The sequence below is a fragment of the Salmo salar genome, chromosome ssa17 (genome assembly GCF_905237065.1).
Source record: "Salmo salar chromosome ssa17, Ssal_v3.1, whole genome shotgun sequence".
NCBI lineage: Eukaryota > Metazoa > Chordata > Actinopteri > Salmoniformes > Salmonidae > Salmo > Salmo salar.
Window position 1 is genome coordinate 5,329,971 of NC_059458.1, and position 23,130 is coordinate 5,353,100.

General features: G+C 42.5%; 1 protein-coding gene across 1 annotated transcript in view; it reads left to right on the forward strand.

The window, feature by feature from the left end:
• zc3hf (Zinc finger CCCH domain-containing protein 15) overlaps window positions 1–14,304 on the forward strand; it is a 30,291-nt gene extending 15,987 nt beyond the window's left edge. The window contains 7 exon segments of the mRNA NM_001146374.1: window positions 3,267–3,419; window positions 3,518–3,618; window positions 5,196–5,378; window positions 5,726–5,872; window positions 6,003–6,104; window positions 7,871–8,003; window positions 14,043–14,304. Of these exon segments, the coding sequence (NP_001139846.1) occupies window positions 3,267–3,419; window positions 3,518–3,618; window positions 5,196–5,378; window positions 5,726–5,872; window positions 6,003–6,104; window positions 7,871–8,003; window positions 14,043–14,215 (992 nt within the window). The 3' untranslated portion in view covers window positions 14,216–14,304.
• The last annotated feature ends 8,826 nt before the right edge of the window (window positions 14,305–23,130 follow it).

A 23,130-nucleotide genomic window follows, 5' to 3' on the forward strand; every position in this document is an offset into this window, starting at 1 on the left:
AAGGTGCAAAAAGTATTATGATATAAACTGAGCAATTTCAGACAGTCTTTGTGCACCAGGCAAACTACTGTGTTTATCCTCAATCTAGAAAAGCCATCAAGTGTGCATAGAGTTGCATCATTGCGGTCTTGTATCGGAGATACTATAAGATATTTTATTTTTAAGTTCTTATTTACAATGACTGATGTTAAAATTCTAAATTATTCATTCCATTAGTGAATAGTTTTCTCTGGAGGGTTATATCAGGTTTCAATTAACACAATTTGCGATGTTTGCTCTAAGTTGTCTCTGAAGAAAAGTTTATTGCAATGCATCAAATTACAAGATTAACGCTAACATGTAAAAGCGTTTGTAACACCTTTAACAAATGAGATATTTACTGTTATGTTAAATGAAGTTCTTACAGATTGTATTGCATGTTTCAATGAATGAGTTTGTAATGAATGTTAATGTTTATGTTGTACAGTACCAGTCAAAGGTTTGGACACACCTACTCATTCAAGGGTTTTTCTTTATTTTGACTAGTTTCTAAGTTGTAGAATAATAGTGAAGACATCAAAACTATGAAATAACACATGGAATCATGTAGTAACTAAAAAAGTGTTAAACAAATCAGATATATTTTAGATTCTTCGAAGTAGCCACCCTTTGCCCTGATGACAGCTATGCACCCTCTTTGCATTCTCTCAATCACCTTCATGGGGCTGTCACCTGGAATGCATTTCAATTAACAGGTGTGCCTTGGTAAAAGTTAATTTGTGGAATTTATTTTCTCCTTAATGCGTTTAAGCCAATCAGTTGTGTTGTGACATGGTAGGGGTGGTATACAGAAGATGGCCTTATTTGGTAAAAGACCAAGTCCATATTATGGTGTGAACAGCTTAAATAAGAACTTTGAAAGGTTCTTCAAGTGCAGTCGCAAAAACCATCAAACACTATGATGAAACTGGCTCTCATGAGGACCGCCACAGGAAAGGAAGCACCAGAGTTACCTCTGCTACAGAGGATAAGTTCATTAAAGTTACCAGCCTCAGAAATTGCAGCCTAAATAAATGCTAGAGTTCAAGTAACAGACACATCTCAACATCAACTGTTCAGGGGAGGCTGTGTGAATCAGGAATTCATGGTTGAATTGCTGCAAAGAAACCACTACTAAAGGACACCAATAAGAAGAAAATAATTGCTTTGGCCAAGAAACACAAGCAATGGATATTAGACCAGTGGAAATCTGTCCTTTTGGTCTGAGTCAAAATTTGAGATTCTTTGTTCCAACCGCATTGTCTTTATCAGATGCAGAGTAGTTGAACGGATGATTTCCGCATGTGTGGTTCCCACTGTGAAGTGTGGAGGTGGTGGTGTGGGGGTGCTTTGCTGGTGACACTGTCGGTGATTTATTTAGAATTCAAGGCACACTTAACCAGCATGGCTAGTACAGCATTCTGCAGCGATATGCCATCTCGTCTGGTTCGGGCTTAGTCCCACTATCATTTGTTTTTCAACAGGACAATGACCCAACACATCTCCAGGTTGTTTAACCTGTTAGGGCTAGGGGGCAGTATTGACACGGCCGGATAAAAAACGTACCCGATTTAATCTGGTTACTACTCCTGCCCAGTAACTAGAATATGCATATAATTATTGGCTTTGGATAGAAAACACCCTAAAGTTTCTAAAACTGTTTGAATGGTGTCTGTGAGTATAACAGAACTCAAATGGCAGGCCAAAACCTGAGAAGATTCCATGTAGGAAGTGGCCTGTCTGACAAGTTGTGTTTCATCTTGGCTCTTTTTATTGAAGACTGAGGATCTTTGCTCTAACGTGACACTTCCTACGGCTCCCATAGGCTCTCAGAGCCCGGGAAAAAGCTGAACGATATCGAGGCAGCCTCTGGCTGAAACACTTTATCGCGTTTGGCAAGTGGCCGATCAGAGTACTATGGGCTTAGGCGCGTGCCCGAGTCGACCCCATGCTTTATTTTCTTTCGTCTGTTTACCTAAACGCAGATTCCCGGTCGGAATATTATCGCTTTTTTATGAGAAAATGGCCTAAAAATTGATCTTAAACAGCGGTTGACATGCTTCGAAGTACGGTAATGGAATATTTAGAATTTTTTTGTCACGAATTGCGCTATGCTCGTGACCCTTATTTACCCTTTCGGATAGTGTCTTGAACGCACGAACAAAACGCCGCTGTTTGGATATAACTATGGATTATTTTGAACCAAACCAACATTTGTTATTGAAGTAGAAGTCCTGGGAGTGCATTCTGACGAAGACCGCAAAGGTAATAACATTTTTCTTATAGTAAATGTGACTTTGCTGAGTGCTAATCTTGCTGGGTGTCTAAATAGCTAGCCCTGTGATGCCGGGCTATCTACTGAGAATATTGCAAAATGTGCTTTCACCGAAAAGCTATTTTAAAATCGGACATATCGAGTGCATAGAGGAGTTCTGTATCTATAATTCTTAAAAAAATGGTTGTGCTTTTTGTGAACGTTTATCGTGAGTAATTTAGTAAATTCACCGGCAGTGTTCGGTGGGAATGCTAGTCACATGCTAATGTAAAAAGCTGGTTTTTGATATAAATATGAACTTGATTGAACAAAACATCCATGTATTGTATAACATAATGTCCTAGGCTTGTCATCTGATGATCATCAAAGGTTAGTGCTACATTTAGCTGTGGTTTGGGTTTATGTGACATTATATGCTAGCTTGAAAAATGGGTGTCTGATTATTTCTGGCTGGGTACTCTGCTGACATAATCTAATGTTTTGCTTTCATTGTAAAGCCTTTTTGAAATCGGACAGTGTGGTTAGATTAATGAGAGTCTTGTCTTTAAAATGGTGTAAAATAGTCATATGTTACAGCAGAGATCCCCTGTTTTGGATAGAGATGATCAAGAAGGCCATGAAATGGTCAGAGAGGGCGCTTCCTGTTTGGAATCTTCTCAGGTTTTGGCCTGCCAAATGAGTTCTGTTATACTCACAGACACCATTCAAACAGTTTTAGAAACTTTGGAGTGTTTTCTATCCAAAGCTAATAATTATATGCATATTCTAGTTTCTGGGCAGGAGTAATAATCAGATGAAATCGGGTACGTTTTTTTATCCAGCCGTGAAAATACTGCCCCCTATCCATAACAAGTTAATGTGTAGTTATTCTATTAAATCCACCTAACTGGCAACAGTGGCAGGAAAGACCCTGAGGTAATGAGCGCAAGAAGAAATATTCAGTACTTATTATGTTTTCCTCTTAATTCTGCAGGGGTGGACCCAAAGTCAGTTCTCTGTGCTTTCTTCAAGCAAGGCCAATGCACCAAAGGAGACAAGTGCAAGTTCTCCCACGATTTAACACTCGAGAGGAAGTGTGAAAAACGGAGCCTCTACGTCGACAAGAGAGATGACGAGCTTGAGAAAGGTTAGTGTCTTCTAACCATTAGTGTTGTCAGCAGTGAAGAAACAGCTGATATCTCTGCTGGGTTTTGTAGAGCTGATTATTTATCCTGTTTTGTATAGACACCATGGATAATTGGGATGAGAAGAAGTTGGAGGAGGTTGTGAACCAGAAGCACGGAGAAGCTGAAAAGAAAAAAGAAAAAAGCTCAAAAACTCAAATTGTATGTTTTGGCACATCCCTCTAAGAGCTAATATTCATCACTACTATATAATGCATTCAGAAAATGTTCAGACCCCTTCCCTTTTTCCACATTTTGTTACAGCCTTATTCTAAAATGGATTCAATTTAAAAAATCGTCATCAATTTACACTCAATACCCCATAATAACAAAGCGAAAACAGGTTTTTCAATTTTACATAAGTATTCAGACCCCTTGCTGTGAGACTCAATTGAGCTCGGGTGCATCCTGTTTCCATTGATCATCCATAAAATTATTCTACAACTTGGAGTCCACCTGTGAAAAATGATATTGATTGGACATGAAAGGCACACACCTGTCTATATAAGGTCCCACAGTTGACAGTGCATGTCGGAGCAAAAACCAAGCCATGAGGACGAAGGAATTGTCCGTAGAGTTCCGAGACAGGATTGTGTCGAGGCACAGATCTGGGGAAGGGTACCAAAACATTTCTGCAGCATTGAATGTCCCCAAGAACACAGCGGCCTCCATTGTTCTTACATGCAAGAAGTTTGGAACCACCAAGACTCTTCCTAGAGCTGGCTGCCCGGGCCAAACGAAGCAATTGGGCGAGAGGGCCTTGGTCAGGGTGACCAAGAACCTGATGGTCTCTCTGACAGAGCTCTAGAGTTCCTCTGTGGAGATGGGACAACCTTCCAGAAGGACAACCATCTCTGCATCACTCCACCAATCAGGTCTTTTTATTGTAGAGTGGCCAGACGGAAGCCACTCCTCAGTAAAAGGCACATGGCAGCCCGCTTGTAGTTTTCCAAAAGACACTAAAGGACTCTCAGAGCATGAGAAACACGATTTCCCTGGTCTGATGAAGTTTGAACTCTTTAGCCTGAATGCCAAGTGTCACATCTGGAGGAAATCTGGCAGCATCCCTACGATGAAGCATGGTGGTGGCAGCATCATGCTGTCGGGATGTTTTTCAGCGGCAGGGACTGGGAGACTAGTCAGGATCGAGGGAAAGATGAACGGAGCAAAGTACAGAGAGATCCTTGATGAAAACCTGCTCCAGAGCACGCAGGACCTCAGACTGGGGTGAAGGTTCACCTTCCAACAGGACACCGACCCGAAGCACACAGCCAAGACGAGTGGCTTTGGGACACGTCTCTGAATGTCCTTGTGTGGCCAAGGCAGAGTCCTGATTTTAACTCAATCGAACATCTCTGGAGAGACCTGACGCTCCCCATCCAACCTGACACAGCTTTGATGATCTGCAGAGAAGAATAGGAGAAATTCAGACGTGCCAAGCTTGTAGCGTCATTCCCAATAAGACTAGGCTGTAATCGCTGCCGAAGATGCTTCAACATAGTACGAGTAAAGGGTCTTAATACTTATGTAAATGTAATATTTCAGTATATTTTCCATCAATTTGCAAAAATGTCTAAATCTCTTTTTGCTTTGTCAGTATGGGGTATTGTGTGTAGATTGAGGGGGGAAAACGATTTAATCTATTTTAGAATAAGGCTGTAAAGTAACAATGTGGGAAAAGTCAAGGGGTCTTAGGATACATTGACTTTAGACTGACTTCTGCTTTTATCGTCTTGTAGGTTTGCAAGCATTTCCTTGATGCCATTGAAAACAACAAATATGGTTGGTTTTGGGTATGTCCTAGTGGAGCTGACACTTGTATGTACCGCCATGCATTGCCTGCTGGGTTTGTGCTAAAGAAAGACAAGAAGAAGGATGAAAAGGAAGATGAAATCTCAATGGAAGAGTTGATAGAGAATGAGGTAGATATGACCATTTTTTGACAAAAATTCAAGTTCCTACTTGAGATATTTGAGTTTGTTGTTGTTATTATTATTATTTGGCCCATATGCTTAAAGCCACAGTGTTCGTTTCAATCGGCAGCCTCACTACTTTATCCACTCTGAAATGCATAAAGAGCTATGGATGCCAGGACTGGCTGTTAACTCTGTTAATGTTTGCGATCACTCTGACCAACATACTGTTTTTTTTTTTTTTTATCTAACTTGTGACTTATTCAATAACATAGTGCTGAGATTGAGATCCTGTGAAGTTTCCGTGGGCTTTTACTGTTTAAGAAATGTTACCAAACAATTACTTTGTCTATCAGCGATCTGCCCTTGGACCAAATGTCACCCGAATAACTCTGGAGACCTTCTTGGCCTGGAAAAAGAGGAAAAGGCAAGAGAAAGTGGCCAAGACAGAGCAAGACATAGAGAAAAAGAAAGCTGACTTCAAAGCTGGCAGGTCCTTTGGGGTGAGCTTTGATTTTGTTTTCTACCAGAGGATGACGCCAAAGCTCAATAATCATTTATTTTGATTGCAGTATCACATCTTACAGATAAGTTGAAAACATTTTAATACTAACACGAGTTGTTGTTGTGTAGGTTAGCGGCCGTCAAGTATTTGAGTTTTGCCCTGATCTGGCTGATGATGACGATGAGGAGGCTGATGACATAAAATATGTTGAGGACGATGATGACTTTGAGGTAAGCCTGATAAAGCACATTTTTCAATAGGCATGTATCTCTGGGGATACTCAGGAAATCTTTACTGAAGTAGCTTGAAGACGTGTTGGCGCTACACCAGATTTCATTATGAAGTGATACATATGTATAACATTGATACTAGAGGTTGACCGATTATGATTTTTCAACACCGATACCGATTTATTGGAGGACCAAAAAAAGCCAATACCAATTCATTGGAATTTAAAAAATATATATATTTTATTTATTTGTAATAATGACTATTACAACAATACTGAATGAACACTTATTTTAACTTAATATAATACAGAAATAAAATAAATGTAGCCTCAAATAAATAATGAAACATGTTCAATTTGGTATAAATAATGCAAAAACAAAGTGTTGGAGAAGAAAGTAAAAGTGCAATATGTGCCATGTAAAAAAGCTAATGTTTAAGTTCCTTGCTCAGAACATGAGAACATATGAAAGCTGGTGGTTCCTTTTAACATGAGTCTTCAATATTCCCCGGTAAGAAGTTTTAGGTTGTAGTTATTATAGGAATTATAGGACTATTTCTCTCTATACCATTTGTATTTCATATACCTTTGACTATTGGATGTTCTTATAGGCACTAACTAGCTATTTCACACGGTCACACCAGCCTAATCTCGGGAGTTGATAGGCTTGAAGTCATAAACAGCTCAATGCTTGAAGCACAGCGAAGAGCTGCTGGCAAACGCACCAAAGTGCTGTTTGAATGAATGCTTACGAGCCTGCTGCTGCCTACCACCGCTCAGTTAGACTGCTCTATGAAATCCTAGACTTAATTATAACATAATAAAACACAGAAATACGAGCCTTAGGTCATTAATATGGTCAAATCCGGAAACTATCATTTCGAAAACAAAATGTTAATTTTTTCAGTGAAATATGGAACCGTTACTTATTTTATCTAACGGGTGGCATCCCTAAGTCTAAATATTGCTGTTACATTGTACAACCTTCAATGTTATGTCATAATTATGTACAAGTCTGGCAAATTAATTACGGTCTTTGTTAGGAATAAAGGGTCTTCACACAGTTCGCAACAAGCCAGGCGGCCCAAACTGCTGCATATACCCTGACTGCTTGCACGGAACGCAAGAGAAGTGACACAATTTCCCTAGTTAAAATATAAATTCATGTTAGCAGGCGACAGTGCTTTTTTTTCACGAATGCGCTTGTTAAATCATCACCCGTTTGGCGAAGTAGGCTGTGATTCGTTGAGAAATTAACAGGCACCGCATCGATTATATGCAACGCAGGACACGCTAGATAAACTAGTAATATCATCAACCATGTGTAGTTAACTAGTGATTATGTTAAGATTGATTGTTTTTTATGTTTAATGCTAGCTAGCAACTTACCTTGGCTTCTTGCTGCACTTGCGTAACAGGTAGTCAGTTTGGCTGTGAATCTTATCCTTGTGGAGTGCAATGTAAGGCAGGTGGTTAGAGCGTTGGACTAGTAACCGGAAGGTTGCAAGATCGAATCCCCGAGCTGACAAGGTAAAAATCTGTCGTTCTGCCCCTGAGCATGGCAGCTAACCCACCGTTCCTAGGCCGTCATTGAAAATAAGAATGTGTTCTTAACTGACTTGCCTTGTTTGTTTTTTTTCCGGCCACAATCGGTGTCCAAAAATGCCGATTACCGATTGTTATGAAAACTTCAAATCGGCCCTAACTAATCGGCCATTCCGATTAATCGGTCGACCTCTAATTGATACTGGTTATCCCTCCCCACAGGTTGAAGATGTTCAGGAGTTCCAGGACATTGATCTAGCCAGGTTTGTTCCAAAGGAAGTTGATAACACCGGAATAACTGTTGCTGCAGTTGACAGATTCACAGCCAAATCGAAGCCAACAAAGGAAACGAATGGTGAGTGTTTGAACTTATTCTGCCAATAAAATGAATGGAAGCCACATTATCCTTGATCTCAATTTTTTTTTTTTAAAGCGTTTATCTTTCTATCCCAAATGTGTTTTCCATAACATGTACAGTACTGCGCAAAAGTTTTAGGCAGGTGTGAAAAAATGCTTTATTAAAGTCAGAATGCTTTCAAAAATAGACATGTTAATAGATTATATTTATCAGTTAGCAAAATGCAAAGTGAGTGAAAAGAAGAAAAATCTACATATTTATCAGTTAGCAAAATGCAAAGTGAGTGAAAAGAAGAAAAATCTACAAGTTAATATTTGGTGTGACCACCCTTTGCCTTAAAAACAGTATCTATTCTTCTAGGTTCACTTGCACACAGTTTTTGAAGGAACTCGGCAGGTAGGTTGGCCCAAACATCTTGGAACTAACCACAGTTCTTCTGTGGATTTAGGCAGCCTCCGGTGCTTCTCGCTCTCCATGTAATCCCAGACAGACACGATGATGTTGAGATCAGGGCTCTGTGGGGGCCATACTATCACTTCCAGGACTCCTTGTTCTTCTTTCGCTATATGTTTGGGATCGTTGTCATGCTGCAGAATAAATGTGGGGCCAATCAGATGCCTCCCTGATGGTATTGCATGATGGATAAGTATCTGCCTGTACTTCTCAGCATTGAGGAGACCATTCATTCTGACCAAATCCCCTAATCCATTTGCAGAAATGCAGCCTAATCCATTTGCAGAAATGCAGCCTAATCCATTTGCAGAAATGCAGCCCCAAACTTGCAAGGAACCTCCACCATGCTTCACTGTTTCCTGCAGACACTCATTTGTGTACCGCTCCTCAGCCCTTCGGCGAACAAAACTGCCTTCTGCTACAGCCAAATATTTCCAATTTTGACTCATCAGTCCAGAGCACCTGCTGCCATTTTTCTGCACCCCAGTTCCTGTGTTTTCAGGAATATTTGAGTCGCTTTTGGCCTTGTTTCCACGTCGGGGAATGGCTTTTTGTCCGCAGGTCTTCCATGAAGGCTGCATGTCTTTCATGAAGGCCGCTTCTGACCAGACTTCTGGGTGTACCAGGGTCCCACTGTTTTCTGCAAGTTCTGAGCTGATGGCACTGCTGGCCATCTTCCGATTGCAAAGTGAAGTAAGCATGATGTGTCTTTTCATCTGCTGCAGTAAGTTTCCTTGGCCAACCACTGCGTCTACAGTCGTGGCCAAAAGTTTTGAGAATGACACAAATATTAATTTCCACAAAGTTTGCTGCTTCAGTGTCTTTAGATATTTTTGTCAGATGTTACTATGGAATACTGAAGTATAATTCCAAGCATTTCATAAGTGTCAAAAGCTTTTATTGACAATTACAGGAGGTTGATTCAAAGAGTCAATATTTGCAGTGTTGACCCTTCTTTTTCAAGACCTCTACAATCTGCCCTGGCATGCTGTCAATTAACTTCTGGGCCACATCCTGACTGATGGCAGCCCATTCTTGCATAATCAATGCTTGGAGTTTGTCAGAATTTGTGGGGTTTTGTTTGTCCACCCGCCTCTTGACCACAAGTTCTCAATGGGATTAAGCTCTGGGGAGTTTCCTGAAAAAAAAGAAACGCACACCTATTAAGGCGAGGTGCTGGCTAGCGGAGTAGAAAACTTGAAAATAAGGGAAAGCCGCACACTCTAAGAGCTCAGATGCAAAAATGTAATAACCTTATAACCAACGTTTCGACAGCAAAGCTGTCTTCATCAGGGTATCATCACAAACACTGCGAGATGACTCATTTATATAGTGTCAGAAGACACACAGGTGTCTGTAATCATGGCCAAGTGTGGCCTAATATCATTGGTTAACTCGAATATAAAAAAAAATGGCATACAAAGAACATACAAAAAAAACGAATGGATAGCATACGATCATAGATACATTTTAGACTACACAAGCTTACAAACAATTACAATGGCAAAGTCACAATCACAAGAATGGCTTCAGATCAAAGTCTATGTTGAGACTGAAGGGAGGAAGGGTCTTTTTAAATTAAAGATCCAGGCAGCCTCTCGTTTTAACAATAAATGATCAATGTCACCCCCTCTCCTAGGGAGGGTGACATGTTCGATGCCAATATAACGCAGAGACGAAATCGAATGGTTTGCTTCCAAAAAGTGGGCCGCAACTGGGTAAGTCAAGTTTTTGCACCTAATAGGGAGTTTCCTGGCCATGAACCCAAAATATCAATGTTTTGTTCCCCGAGCCACTTAGTTATCACTTTTGCCTTATGGCAAGGTGCTCCATCATGCTGGAAAAGGCATTGTTCATCACCAAACTGTTCCTGGATGGTTGGGAGAAGTTGATCTCGGAGGATGTGTTGGTACCATTCATTATTCATGGCTGTGTTCTTAGGCAAAATTGTGAGTGAGCCCATTCCCTTGGCTGAGAAGCAACCCCACACATGAATGGTCTCCGGATGCTTTACTGTTGGCATGACACAGGACTGATTATAGCGCTTACCTTGTCTTCTCCGGACAAGCTTTTTTCCGGATGCCCCAAACAATCGGAAAGGGGATTCATCAGAGAAAATGACTTTACCCCAGTCCTCAGCAGTCCAATCCCTGTACCTTTTGCAGAATATCAGTCTGTCCCTGATGTTTTTCCTGGAGAGAAGTGATTTCTTTGCTGCCCTTCTTGGCACCAGGCCATCCTCCAAAAGTCTTCGCCTCACTGTGCGTGCAGATGCACTCACACCTGCCTGCTGCCATTCCTGAGCAAGCTCTGTACTGGTGGTGCCCTGATCCCGCAGCTGAATCAACTTTAGGAGACGGTCCTGGTGCTTGCTGGACATTCTGAAGCCTTCACAACAATTGAACCGCTCTCCTTGAAGTTCTTGATGATCCGATAAATGGTTGATTTAGGTGCAATCTTACTGGCAGCAATATCCTTGCCTGTGAAGCCCTTTTTGTGCAAAGCAATGTTGACGGAACGTGTTTCCTTGCAGGTAACCACGATTGACAGAGGAAGAACAATGATTCCAAGCACCACCCTCCTTTTGAAGTTTCCAATCTGTTATTTGAACTCAATCAGCATGACAGCGTGAACTCTAGCCTTGTCCTTATCAACACTCACACCTGTGTTAACGAGAGAATCACTGACATGTCAGCTGGTCCTTTTGTGGCAGGGCTGAAATACAGTGGAAATGGGTTTTGGGGATTCAGTTCATTTGCATGGCAAAGAGGGACTTTGCAATTAATCTGATCACTCTTCATAACATTCTGGAGTATATGAAAATTGCCATCATACAAAATGAGGCAGCAGACTTTGTGAACATTAATATTTGTCATTCTCAAGACTTTTGGCCACGACTGTACAGTCCTCAATGTTGCCCGTTTCTTTGTGCTTCTTCAAAAGATCTTGGACAGCACGTCTGGAAATCCCTGTCTGCCTTGACATTTATGCCTGGGAGAGACCTTGCTGATGCAGTATAACCACCTTGTCTTGTTGCTGTGCTCAGTCTTGCCATAGTGCATTGTCAAAAGTCATACACCGTCTTCACCAACCTCACCTTGTTAGCTGAGTTTGGCTGTTCCTCACCCAGTTTTATTCCTCCTACACAGCTGTTTCAGTTAATGACTGTTTCAACCTACCGTAATTTCCGGACTATTAAGCGCACCTGAATATAAGCCGCACCCACTGAATTTTTTTAACATAAATAAGCCGCACATGTCTAAGCCGCAGGTGCCTACCGGTACATTGAAACAAATGAACTTTACACAGGCTTTAACGAAACACGGCTTGTAACAAAAATGAATAGGCTTTAACGAAACACGGCTTGTAACAAAAAATAAAAAATTAGCAGTAAGCTTTAGTTGTCTTTTTGCACTTAGTCAATTCCTCACGCTGCTGTTTCCAACGTCTTATCATCGACTCATTAAGACCAAGCTCCCGTGCAGCAGCTCTATTTCCTTTTCCAACAGCCAGATCAATCGCCTTCAACTTGAAAGCTGCATCATATGCATTTCTCCTTGTCTTTGCCATGAGGGTGACAAAATGACTACCGTAATCAGAATGATGGGAAGTTTGAGAGCGCTCGATTTAATCTAAACAGTAAACAAAAAAGTTGTTTGACCTTAACCCGTTCGGCAATTTAATTGGTCTAATGAAAGCTTCATGCTGCCAAAAAACTGAGCACGTCACAGAATGGGTTTTAAATTTTTTTTTAAAAAATGTTGAAAGCAGGAAAAATCCATATTAGCCGCGTCATTGTTTAAGCCGCGAGGTTCAAAGCCTGGGAAAAAAGTTGCGGCTTATAGTCCGGAATTTACGGTACATATTGAATTGATGATCATTAGCACCTGTTTGGTATAATTGTTTAATCATACACCTGTTATATGCCTACAAAATCCCTGACTTTGTGCAAGCGTACCTACAAGAATTGATTCTGTTTTGAAGGCAAAGGGTGGTCACACCTAATATGGATTTGATTAAGCTATTTCTTCTGTTCACTCACTTTGCATTTAGTTAATTGATAAATATAATCTAATAACATGTCTATTTTTGAAAGCATACTTTTAAAGCATTTTTTTCACACCTGCCTAAAACTTTTGCACAGTACTATATGACTTTAAACCTCTTTCTATCATACAATTGGCCCTCAGCCTTTAAAGGGGCAATCTGAGATTCACTTGTTTCTGTAAACAGCCGGTAAACTCTCATTCGTAGACAAACCTAATGATACAACAGCTGACCAACCATGAGATCAAAATTATAGTTTAAGGGACAATCTGTAGTTGGTACATCTACTTTCAGGCTTATAAATGAATAATATGTACCCATTGACTTCTGAAGAGTAATACTTATAAATGCCTCATGAGCTTAGCTCAGCTGTCGTACCACATCAGAATCCAAAATATAAGCTTGTCTTACTCCTATGTTTGTAAGCAAAGCAAAACATGGTTAAAATGGCACAAGATGTGACTGACATTTTACAGATGGGGAGAGCGTGAAGAGAGGCTTGACGCACTAGGCATCTTGTTATGACATGCATTATCTCAATTTGGTGCACAGAATTATACCTAGGAGGAGCAGCTTCTATGAAGGAACTTTGAATGTCCTTTGAGCTAGCTTACAAGCGTGTGTGTGTGTGTACAGCGGCACCAGAAATAAAAACACGTCTTACCTTTTTTGTAATGAATAAATCCAATGTGAAATGTAGTAACTAGGCCTACAGTAATCCTTAAATAGCATTCAAAAAGTTAATCCATTCTTTTCGAGCTAATAAAAAATCCTCCCGATCTTCTCACGGTTTTAACATCAGTACAGTAGCCTATACTTTGGAGGGGGAAGGGCAGGGAGCCTGCGCGCACACAATGACAAATATTTTCAGTTTGTGGGACTAGAAAAAAATCCCTGGAACGTAAAATAATGTAATAAACTGATTTCCATGCTTTCTAAAATAACGGTTCTGTTCCGGAGTATGGATCACTTTTGTTCCCGGTTCCAATTCTGTTACTCAATTATATTTTTCTGATCTGTTCCCTGAAGCGGTTCCAACCCCTGTTTTAAAACTATCATTTTGATATCATGGATGGTCAGTCCTTGAATCCATAGCTCTGTTTATGAATTTGAGTGAATTCCAGCCCCATCCCATAGCTTTTTGCTGAAATGGGCAGGGAGAATGCTTTGTTTCAACTGAGGATTTCCACTTTAAGCGTATACAGTGTTTGTTTGTAGGCAATGTAATTGTAAACAATGGAGTAAAACAAGCTTATATTTTGGGTTCTGATGGGGTATGACAATTTAACTAAACTCATGAGGAATTTATAAGTTATATTCTTCAGGAATCAATGGCTATATTAAATTTATTTTTTTGTCCAAAAATGTCCATTCTAATCCCGGATGCCCCTTGAACAAAGTTGAATGACACCCTTGCCACGTCACCTACCATTGCAATTTCATTCATGGGTCACAGCACAGATGCTGCGTATATATCTGATGCCTTTGACTGAACAGATGTGATGTTCTGAACCTGTGCCTTGAACGCTCTCCCAGATGACCAGCTGAATGGGGCTTGTGGAGGTGTGGAGGAGAACGGTCACGATGGGGAAGACGAGACTCTTGACGACAAGGAAGCGGAGCCCGTGCCTGTGGACGAGAACCTTTTCACTGGCGAGGATCTGGACGAACTGGATGAGGAACTCAACACACTGGACCTGGATGACTGACCATGATGACTTCTAGTAGAACAGTGCCTCATGGACTATGAATAAGAGATGACTAAAACAGATTCACAATAAAACATCCTGATGCTCACATCTTGTTGCTGCTGCGGTTTCTTTTCCCCCTCAGTGGTCCTGATTGCTAAGAGAGTGAAAAGGATTTGAGAGGGGGTACATCTTGAACTGTATGGTCTTGAAACTGGTTCATGTGAAATCACCAGTTCTTTCTGGCTGTCCTGAATCCTGTATATTGATGTTGGGTTCTATCGCATAAGCATCCTCCTGACTTGTATTATTTGACCATACAATGACAGATTGTGCAACTCCTTTCGAGCATATACAAGGGGGTTGTAGTGTAAAAACCCCTGATTGAATTAAGTACAATTCCATATTCATGCAATTATTTTACACTTTTGGAATCTGCATATATTGAGTTTTACAGAATAATGACCCATGACGTAGAGACCTCGGGGAATTACATCCTGGGCCCGGTTTCCCGACAGCGATGGAATTTAGGCTTATGAGTGTTTTTAACAATGCGTCTTTTCTACAACGGCCAACAATGTAACATGGTTTCCCAAAGCACCACACAAAGAGAAAGTTTGCTAAGTGTGTCGTTGAGGCATGTGTCGGTATTGATAGGAGCGAAAGAAAGGCAAACGCTGCTCTCGGATCGGCTTTTTCCATTCAAAATTTACCTTAACATTAGAAAGATCTTACCAATGGCTGCAAATATTAAAGTAGCTTACTCTAATGCTTACCGTATAATGCACTAAATCAAGATTTAGCACTTTGCACACATGAAATATTGAGGCAATTACAGACAGTAGCCTACAATTAGCAAAATAGAACTCTCTTGAATGAACATGACAAAGTATTCAGATCCCTTAACTTTTTCCACATTTTGTTGGTCTTATTCTAAAATGGATTAAGTTGTTTTTTTTACCTCCTCAATCTGCACACAATACTCCATAATGGAAAAAAAACGTGTTTTTATTTTAGCAAATGTATTAAATAAACTTTTACATAAGTATTCAGACCCTTTACTTAGTACTTTGTTGAAGCATCTTTGGCAATGATACAGCCTTGAGCCTTCTTGGGTATGACGCTACAAGCTTGGTACACCTGTATTTGGGGAGTTTTCCCATTCTTATCTGCAGCTCTCAAGCTCTGTCAGGTTGGATGGAGAGCATCGCTGCACAGCTATTTTCAGGTCTCCAGAGATCGGGTTCAAGTCCGGCCTCTGGCTGGGCCACTCAAGGACATTCAGAGACTTATCCCGAAGCCACTCCTGCATGACTGTGAAGGTGAACTTTCACCACAGTCTGAGGTCCTGACTTTTCATCAAGGATCTCGGTACTTTGACCCGTTAATTTTTAACCCGATCCTGACTAGTCTCACAACGGCGCCGCAGAAGGGGCAGACGAAGCGGCCACCTGGTCAGGCTCCGTAGACGTGCACATCGTTTACCGCTCCCGAGTGTACTACTAGCCAATGTCCAGTCTCTTGACAACAAGGTAGATGAAATTCGAGCAAGGGGTTGCCTTCCAGAGAGACATCAGAGATAGTAACATTCTCTGTTTCACAGAAACATGTCTCTCCCGGGATATGTAGTTGGAATCGGTTCAGCAACCGGGCTTCTCCATGCATCGCGCCGACAGAGAGAATCACCTCTCTGGGAAGAGGAAGGGCGGGGGGTGTATGCTTCATGATTAACGACTCATGGTGTAATCATAACCGCAAACAGGAACTCAAGTCCTTCTGCTCACCCAACGTAGAATTCCTTACAGTCAAATGCCGGCCATTTTACCTACCAAGATAATTCTCGTCAGTTATAGTCACAGCTGTGTACATTCTCCCTCAAGCAGACACCAAAACGGCCATCAAGGAACTTCAATGGACTATATGCAAACTGGAAACCATATATCCCGAGGCTGCATTTATTGTAGCTGGGGATTTTAACAAAGCAAATTTGAGAACAAGGCTACCTAAATCCTACCAGCATATAAATTGTGCATGGGCAATATCCTCGACCACAGCTACTCGAACTTCCGCAATCCATACAAAGCCCTCCCCTGCCCTCCGTTCGGAAGATCCAACCACGACGCCATCTTGCTCCTACCGTCTTATCGTCGGAAACTCAAACAGGATGTACCAGTGACGAGAACCATTCAATACTGGTCCAACCAGTCGGAAACCACGCTTCAAGATTGTTTTGATCACGCGGACTGTAATATGTTCCGATCAGCCTCAGAGAACAACATCAACCTATACACTGACTTGGTGGGTGTGTTTTATAAATAAGTGCATTGGAGATGTCGTACCCACTGTGACTATTAAAACCTATCCTAACCAGAAACTGTGGATGGATGGCGGCATTCGCGCAAAACTGAAAGCTCGATCTACCTCATTTAACCATGGAAAGAGGTCTGGGAATATGTCTGAATATAAACAGTGTAGTTATTCCCTCTGCAAGGCAATCAAATAAGCAAAATGTCAGTACAGAGACAAGGTGGAGTCGCAAATCAACGGCTCAGAAACGAGACGTATGTGGCAGGGTCTACAGGAAATCACGGACTACAAAAAGAAAACCAGCCACGTCACGGACACCGTCACGCTTCCAGACAAACTAAACTCCTTCTTTGCCCGCTGTGAGGATAATACAGTGCCACCTTTGCAGCCCACTAACAAGGACTGTGTCCCCCCTCCTCCTCCGTGGCTGACGTGAGTAAAATATTTTAAACGTGTTAACCCTCGCAAGGCTGCTGGCCCAGACGGCATCCCTAGCCGCGTCCTCAGAGCATGCGCAGACCAGCTGGCTGGTGTGTTTACGGACATTCAATCACTCCCTATCCCAGTTTGTTTGTTCTCATATGCTTCAAGATGGCTACCATTGTTCCTGTACCCAAGAAGGCAAAGATAACGGAACTAAATAAGCACTCACTTCTGTCATCAAGTGCTTTGAGAGACTAGTCAAGGATCATATCACCTCCACCTTACTGGCCACCCTAGACCTACTTCAGTTTGCATACCACCCAAGAGATCCACAGACGACGCAATCGCCATCACACTGCACACTGCCCTATCGCATATGGACAAAAGGAATACCTATGTAAGAATGCTGTTCATTGACTACAGCTCAGCATTCAAAACCATAGTACCCTCCAAGCTCATCATCAAGCTGGAGGCCCTGGGTCTCAACCCTGCCCTGTGCAGTTGGGTCCTGGACTTTCTGGTGGGCCGCCTCCAGGTGGTGAAGGTAGGAAACAGCATCTCCACTTCGCTGAGCCTCAACACTGGAGCCCCACAAGGGTGCGTGCTCAGCCCCCTCCTGTACTCCCTGTTCACCCATGACTGCGTGGCCATGCACGCCTCCAACTCAAGCATCAAGTCTGCAGATGACACAACAGTAGTGGGCCTGATTACCAACAACAACGAGACCGCCCACAGGGAGCAGGAGAGGGCACTCGGAGTTTGGTGTCAAGAAAACAACCTCTCTCAACATCAACAAAACAAAGGAGATGATCGTGGACTTTAGGAAACAGCAGAGGGAGCACCCTCCTATCCACATCGAAGGGACAGCAGTGGAGAAGGTGGAAAGTTTTAAGTTTCTCAGCGTACACATCACAGACCACCACACAGACAGTGTGGTGAAGAAGGCGCAACAGCAACTCTTCAACATCAGGAGGCTGAAGAAATGTGGCTTGTCACCCAAAACCCTGACAAACTTTTATCGATGCACGATCGAGAGCATCCTGTTGGGCTGTATCACAGCCTGGTACGGCAACTGCACCGCCCTCAACCGCAAGGCTGTCCAGAGGGTGGTGTGGTCTGCACAACGCATCACCGGGGGCATACTACCTGCCCTCCATGACTCCTACAGCACCCGATATCACAGGAAGGCCAAAAAGATCATCAAGGACATCAACCACCCGAGCCACTCTGTTCACACCGCTACCATCCAGAAGGCGAGGACAGTACAGGTGCATCAAAGCTGGGACCAAGAGACTGAAAACCAGCTTCTATCTCAATGCCATCAGACTGCTAAACAGCAATCACTAACTCAGAGGCTGCTGCCTACATTGAGACCCAATCAATGGCGACTTTAATAAATTAGTCACTAGTCACTTTATACAATGCCACTCTAATGTTTACATATCTTACAGTATATAAATGTGATATGAGTAATGTATTTTATACCATCTATTTCACTTTGCCTATGCCTCTTGGCCATCCATATACTTACATGTACATATTCTCATTCACCCCTTTTGGATTTGTGTGTATTAGGTAGTTGTTGGGGAATTGTTAAATTACTTAGATATTACTGCACTGTTGTAACTAGAAGCACAAGCATTTCACTACACTCGCATTAACATCTGCTAACCATGTGTATGTGACAAATAAGATTTGATTTGGTTTGACTAGAGAATCTTGTTTCTCATGGTCTGAGAATCTTTAGGTGCCTTTTGGCATACTCCAAGCGGGTTTTCGTGTGTCTTTTTACTGAGTGGCTTCCGTCTGGCCGCTCTACCATGAAGGCCTGATTTGGTGGAGAGATGGTTGTTCTTCTGGAAGGTTCTACCATCTCCACAGAAGAACTCTGGCACTCTGTCAGAGTGACCATCTGGTTCTTGGTCACCTCCCTGACAAGGCCCTTCTCCCCCGATTGCTCGGTTTGGCTGGGTGGCCAGCTCCAGGAAGAGTCTTGGTGGTAACGAACCTTCCATTTAAGAATGATGGAAGCCAATGTGTTCTTGAACCTTCAATGTTGCAGAAATGTTTTTGGTACCCTTTCCCAGATCTGTTCCTCAGCACAATCCTGTCTTGGTTTTCAACGGACAATTCCTTCGACCTCATGGCTTGGTTTTTGCTCTGACATGCACTGTCAACTGTGGGACCTTTAATATAGACAGGTGTGTGCCTTTCCAAATCATGTCCAATCAATTGAATTTACCACAGGTGGACTCCAAGTTGTAGAAACATCTCAAGGATGATCAATGGAAACAGGATGCATCTGAGCTCAATTTCAAAAAATCTATTTTCACTTTGTCATTATGGGTTATTGTGTGTAGATTAAGGATTATACACTGCTCAAAAAATAAAGGGAACACTTAAACAACACAATGTAACTCCAAGTCAATCACACTTCTGTGAAATCAAACTGTCCACTTAGGAAGCAACACTGATTGACAATACATTTCACATGCTGTTGTGCAAATGGAATAGACAACAGGTGGAAATTATAGGCAATTAGCAAGACACCCCCAATAAAGGAGTGGTTCTGCATGTTTTGGTCACTTTTGAATGCTGGCGGTGCTTTCACTCTAGTGGTAGCATGAGACGGAGTCTACAACCCACACAAGTGGCTCAGGTAGTGCAGCTCATCCAGGATGGCACATCAATGCGAGCTGTGGCAAGAAGGTTTGCTGTGTCTGTCAGCGTAGTGTCCAGAGCATGGAGGCACTATCAGGAGACAGGCCAGTACATCAGGAGATGTGGAGGAGGCCGTAGGAGGGCAACAACCCAGCAGCAGGACCGCTACCTCTGCCTTTGTGCAAGGAGGAGCAGGAGAAGCACTGCCAGAGCCCTGCAAAATGACCTCCAGCAGGCCACAAATGTGCATGTGTCTGCTCAAACGGTCAGAAACAGACTCCATGAGGGCCCGACGTCCACAGGTGGGGGTTGTGCTTGAAGCCCAACACCGTGCAGGACGTTTGGCATTTGCCAGAGAACACCAAGATTGGCAAATTCGCCACTGGCGCCCTGTGCTCTTTACAGATGAAAGCAGGTTCACACTGAGCACGTGACAGACGTGACAGAGTCTGGAGATGCCGTGGAGAACGTTCTGTTGCCTGCAACATCCTCCAGCATGACCGGTTTGGCGGTGGGTCAGTCATGGTGTGGGGTGGCATTTCTTTGGGGGGCCGCACAGCCCTCCATGTGCTCGCCAGAGGTAGCCTGACTGCCATTAGGTACCGAGATGAGATCCTCAGACCACTTGTGAGACCATATGCTGGTGCGGTTGGCCCTGGGTTCCTCCTAATGCAAGACAATGCTAGACCTCATGTGGCTGGAGTGTGTCAGCAGAAGGCATTGATGCTATGGACTGGCCCGCCCGTTCCCCAGACCTGAATCCAATTGAGCACATCTGGGACATCATGTCTCGCTCCATCCACCAACGCCACGTTGCACCACAGACTGTCCAGGAGTTGGCGGATGCTTTAGTCCAGGTCTGGGAGGAGATCCCTCAGGAGACCATCCGCCACCTCATCAGGAGCATGCCCAGGCGTTGTAGGGAGGTCATACACACTACTGAGCCTCATTTTCACTTGTTTTAAGGACATTACATCAAAGTTGGATCATCCTGTAGTGTGGTTTTCCACTTTAATTTTGAGTGTGACTCCAAATCCAGACCTCCAAGGGTTGATAAATTGGATTTCCATTGATTATTTTTGTGTGATTTTGTTGTCAGCACATTCAACTATGTAAAGAAAAAAGTATTTAATAAGATTATTTCTTTCATTCAGATCTAGGATGTGTTGTTTAAGTGTTCCCTTTATTTTTTTGAGCAGTATATATATAAAAAAAATTAAATCATTTTTAGAATAAGGCTGTAACGTAACAAAATGTTTAAAAAGTGAAGGGGTCTGAATACTTTACAAATGCACTGTATTTAGCCTAAAGGCTACTGTAGGCTATTTTAATGCGGTCATCTCAGTTTTCACTTGAACTATCTTTTTTTTTCATCCTTTGCTTGTTTGTAACAATTGGAAAGACATTGGCAACTTTGTATTTGTAGTCAACTTCAACCAGAAGTTAAACATCTTGATTCTACAGTCGTGGCCAAAAGTTTTGAGAATGACACAAATATTAATTTCCACAAAGTTTGCTGCTTCAGTGTCTTTAGATATTTTTGTCAGATGTTACTATGGAATACTGAAGTATAATTCCAAGCATTTCATAAGTGTCAAAGGCTTTTATTGACAATTACATGAGGTTGATTCAAAGAGTCAATATTTGCAGTGTTGATCCTTCTTTATCAAAACCTCTGCAGTCCGCCCTGGCATGCTGTCAATTAACTTCTGGGCCACATCCTGACTGATGGCAGCCCATTCTTGCATAATCAATGCTTGGAGTTTGTCAGAATTTGTGGATTTTAGTTTGTCCACCCGCCTCTTGAGGATTGACCACAAGTTCTCACTGAGATTAATGTCTGGGGAGTTTCCAGGCCATGGACCCAAAATATCGATGTTTTGTTCCCCGAGCCACTTAGTTGTCACTTTTGCCTTATGGCAAGGTGCTCCATCATGCTGGAAAAGGCATTGTTCATCACCAAACTGTTCCTGGATGGTTGGGAGAAGTTGCTCTCGGAGGATGTGTTGGTACCATTCTTTATTCATGGCTGTGTTCTTAGGCAAAATTGTGAGTGAGCCCACTCCCTTGGCTGAGAAGCAACCCCACACATGAATGGTCTCAGGATGCTTTACTGTTGGCATGACACAGGACTGAAGGTAGCGCTCACCTTGTCTTCTCCAGAAAGCTTTTTTTCCGGATGCCCCAAACAATCGGAAAAAGAGAGAAAATTACTTTACCCCAGTCCTCAGCAGTCCAATCCCTATACCTTTTGCAGAATATCAGTCTGTCCCTGATGTTTTTCCTGAAGAGAAGTGGCTTCTTTGCTGCCCTTCTTGACACCAGGCCATCCTCCAAAAGTCTTCGCCTCACTGTGCTTGCAGATGCACTCACACCTGCCTGCTGCCATTTCTGAGCAAGCTCTGTACTGGTGGTGCCCCGATCCCGCAGCTGAATCAACTTTAGGAGACGGTCCTGGCGCTTGCTGAACTTTCTTGGGTGCCCTAAAGCCTTCTTCACAACAATTGAACCGCTCTCCTTGAAGTTCTTGATGATCTGATAAATAGTTAATTTAGGTGCAATCTTACTGGCAGCAATATCCTTGCCTTTGAAGCCCTTTTTATGCAAAGCAATGATGACGGCACGTGTTTCCTTGCAGCTAACCATGATTGACAGAGGAAGAACAATGATTCCAAGCACCACCCTCCTTTTGAAGCTTCCAGTCTGTTATTCGAACTCAATCAGCATGACAGAGTGATCTCCAGCCTTGTCCTCGTCAACACTCACACCTCTGTTAACAAGAGAATCACTGACATGTCAGCTGGTCCTTTTGTGGCAGGGCTGAAATGCAGTGGAAATGTTTTTTCAGTTCATTTGCATGGCAAAGAGGGACTTTGCAATTATTTGCAATTCATCTGATCACTCTTCATAACATTCTGGAGTATATGCAAATTGCCATCATACAAACTGAGGCAGCAGACTTGTGAAAATTAATATTTGTATCACTCTCAAGACTTTTGGCCACGACTGTATATGGCCCAGGAGGCCTGTAAACAGTAGCAATAAAAAGTGATTGAGTTGGCTGCATAGATTTCATGACTAGAAGCTCAAAAGACGAAAACATCGGGTTTCTTTAGTAAATTGGAATTTGCTATCATAAATGTTAGCAACACCTCCGCCTTTGCGGGATGCGCGGTGGATATGGTCACTAGTGTAACCAGGAGGTGAGGCCTCATTTAACACAGTAAATTCATCAGGCTTAAGCCATGTTTCAGTCAGGCCAATCACATCAAGATTATGATCAGTGATTAGTTCATTGACTATAACTATAACTTGGAAGTGAGGGATCTAACATTGAGTAGCCCTTTTTTGAGATGTGAGATATCACAATCTCATTCAATTATGGCAGGAATGGAGGAGGTCTTTATTCCAGTGAGTTTGCTAAGGCAAACACCGCCATGTTTTGTTTTTCCCAACCTAGGTCGAGGCACAGACATGGTCTCAATGGGGATAGCTGAGCTGACTACACTGACTGTGCTAGTGGCAGACTCCACTAAGTTGGCAGG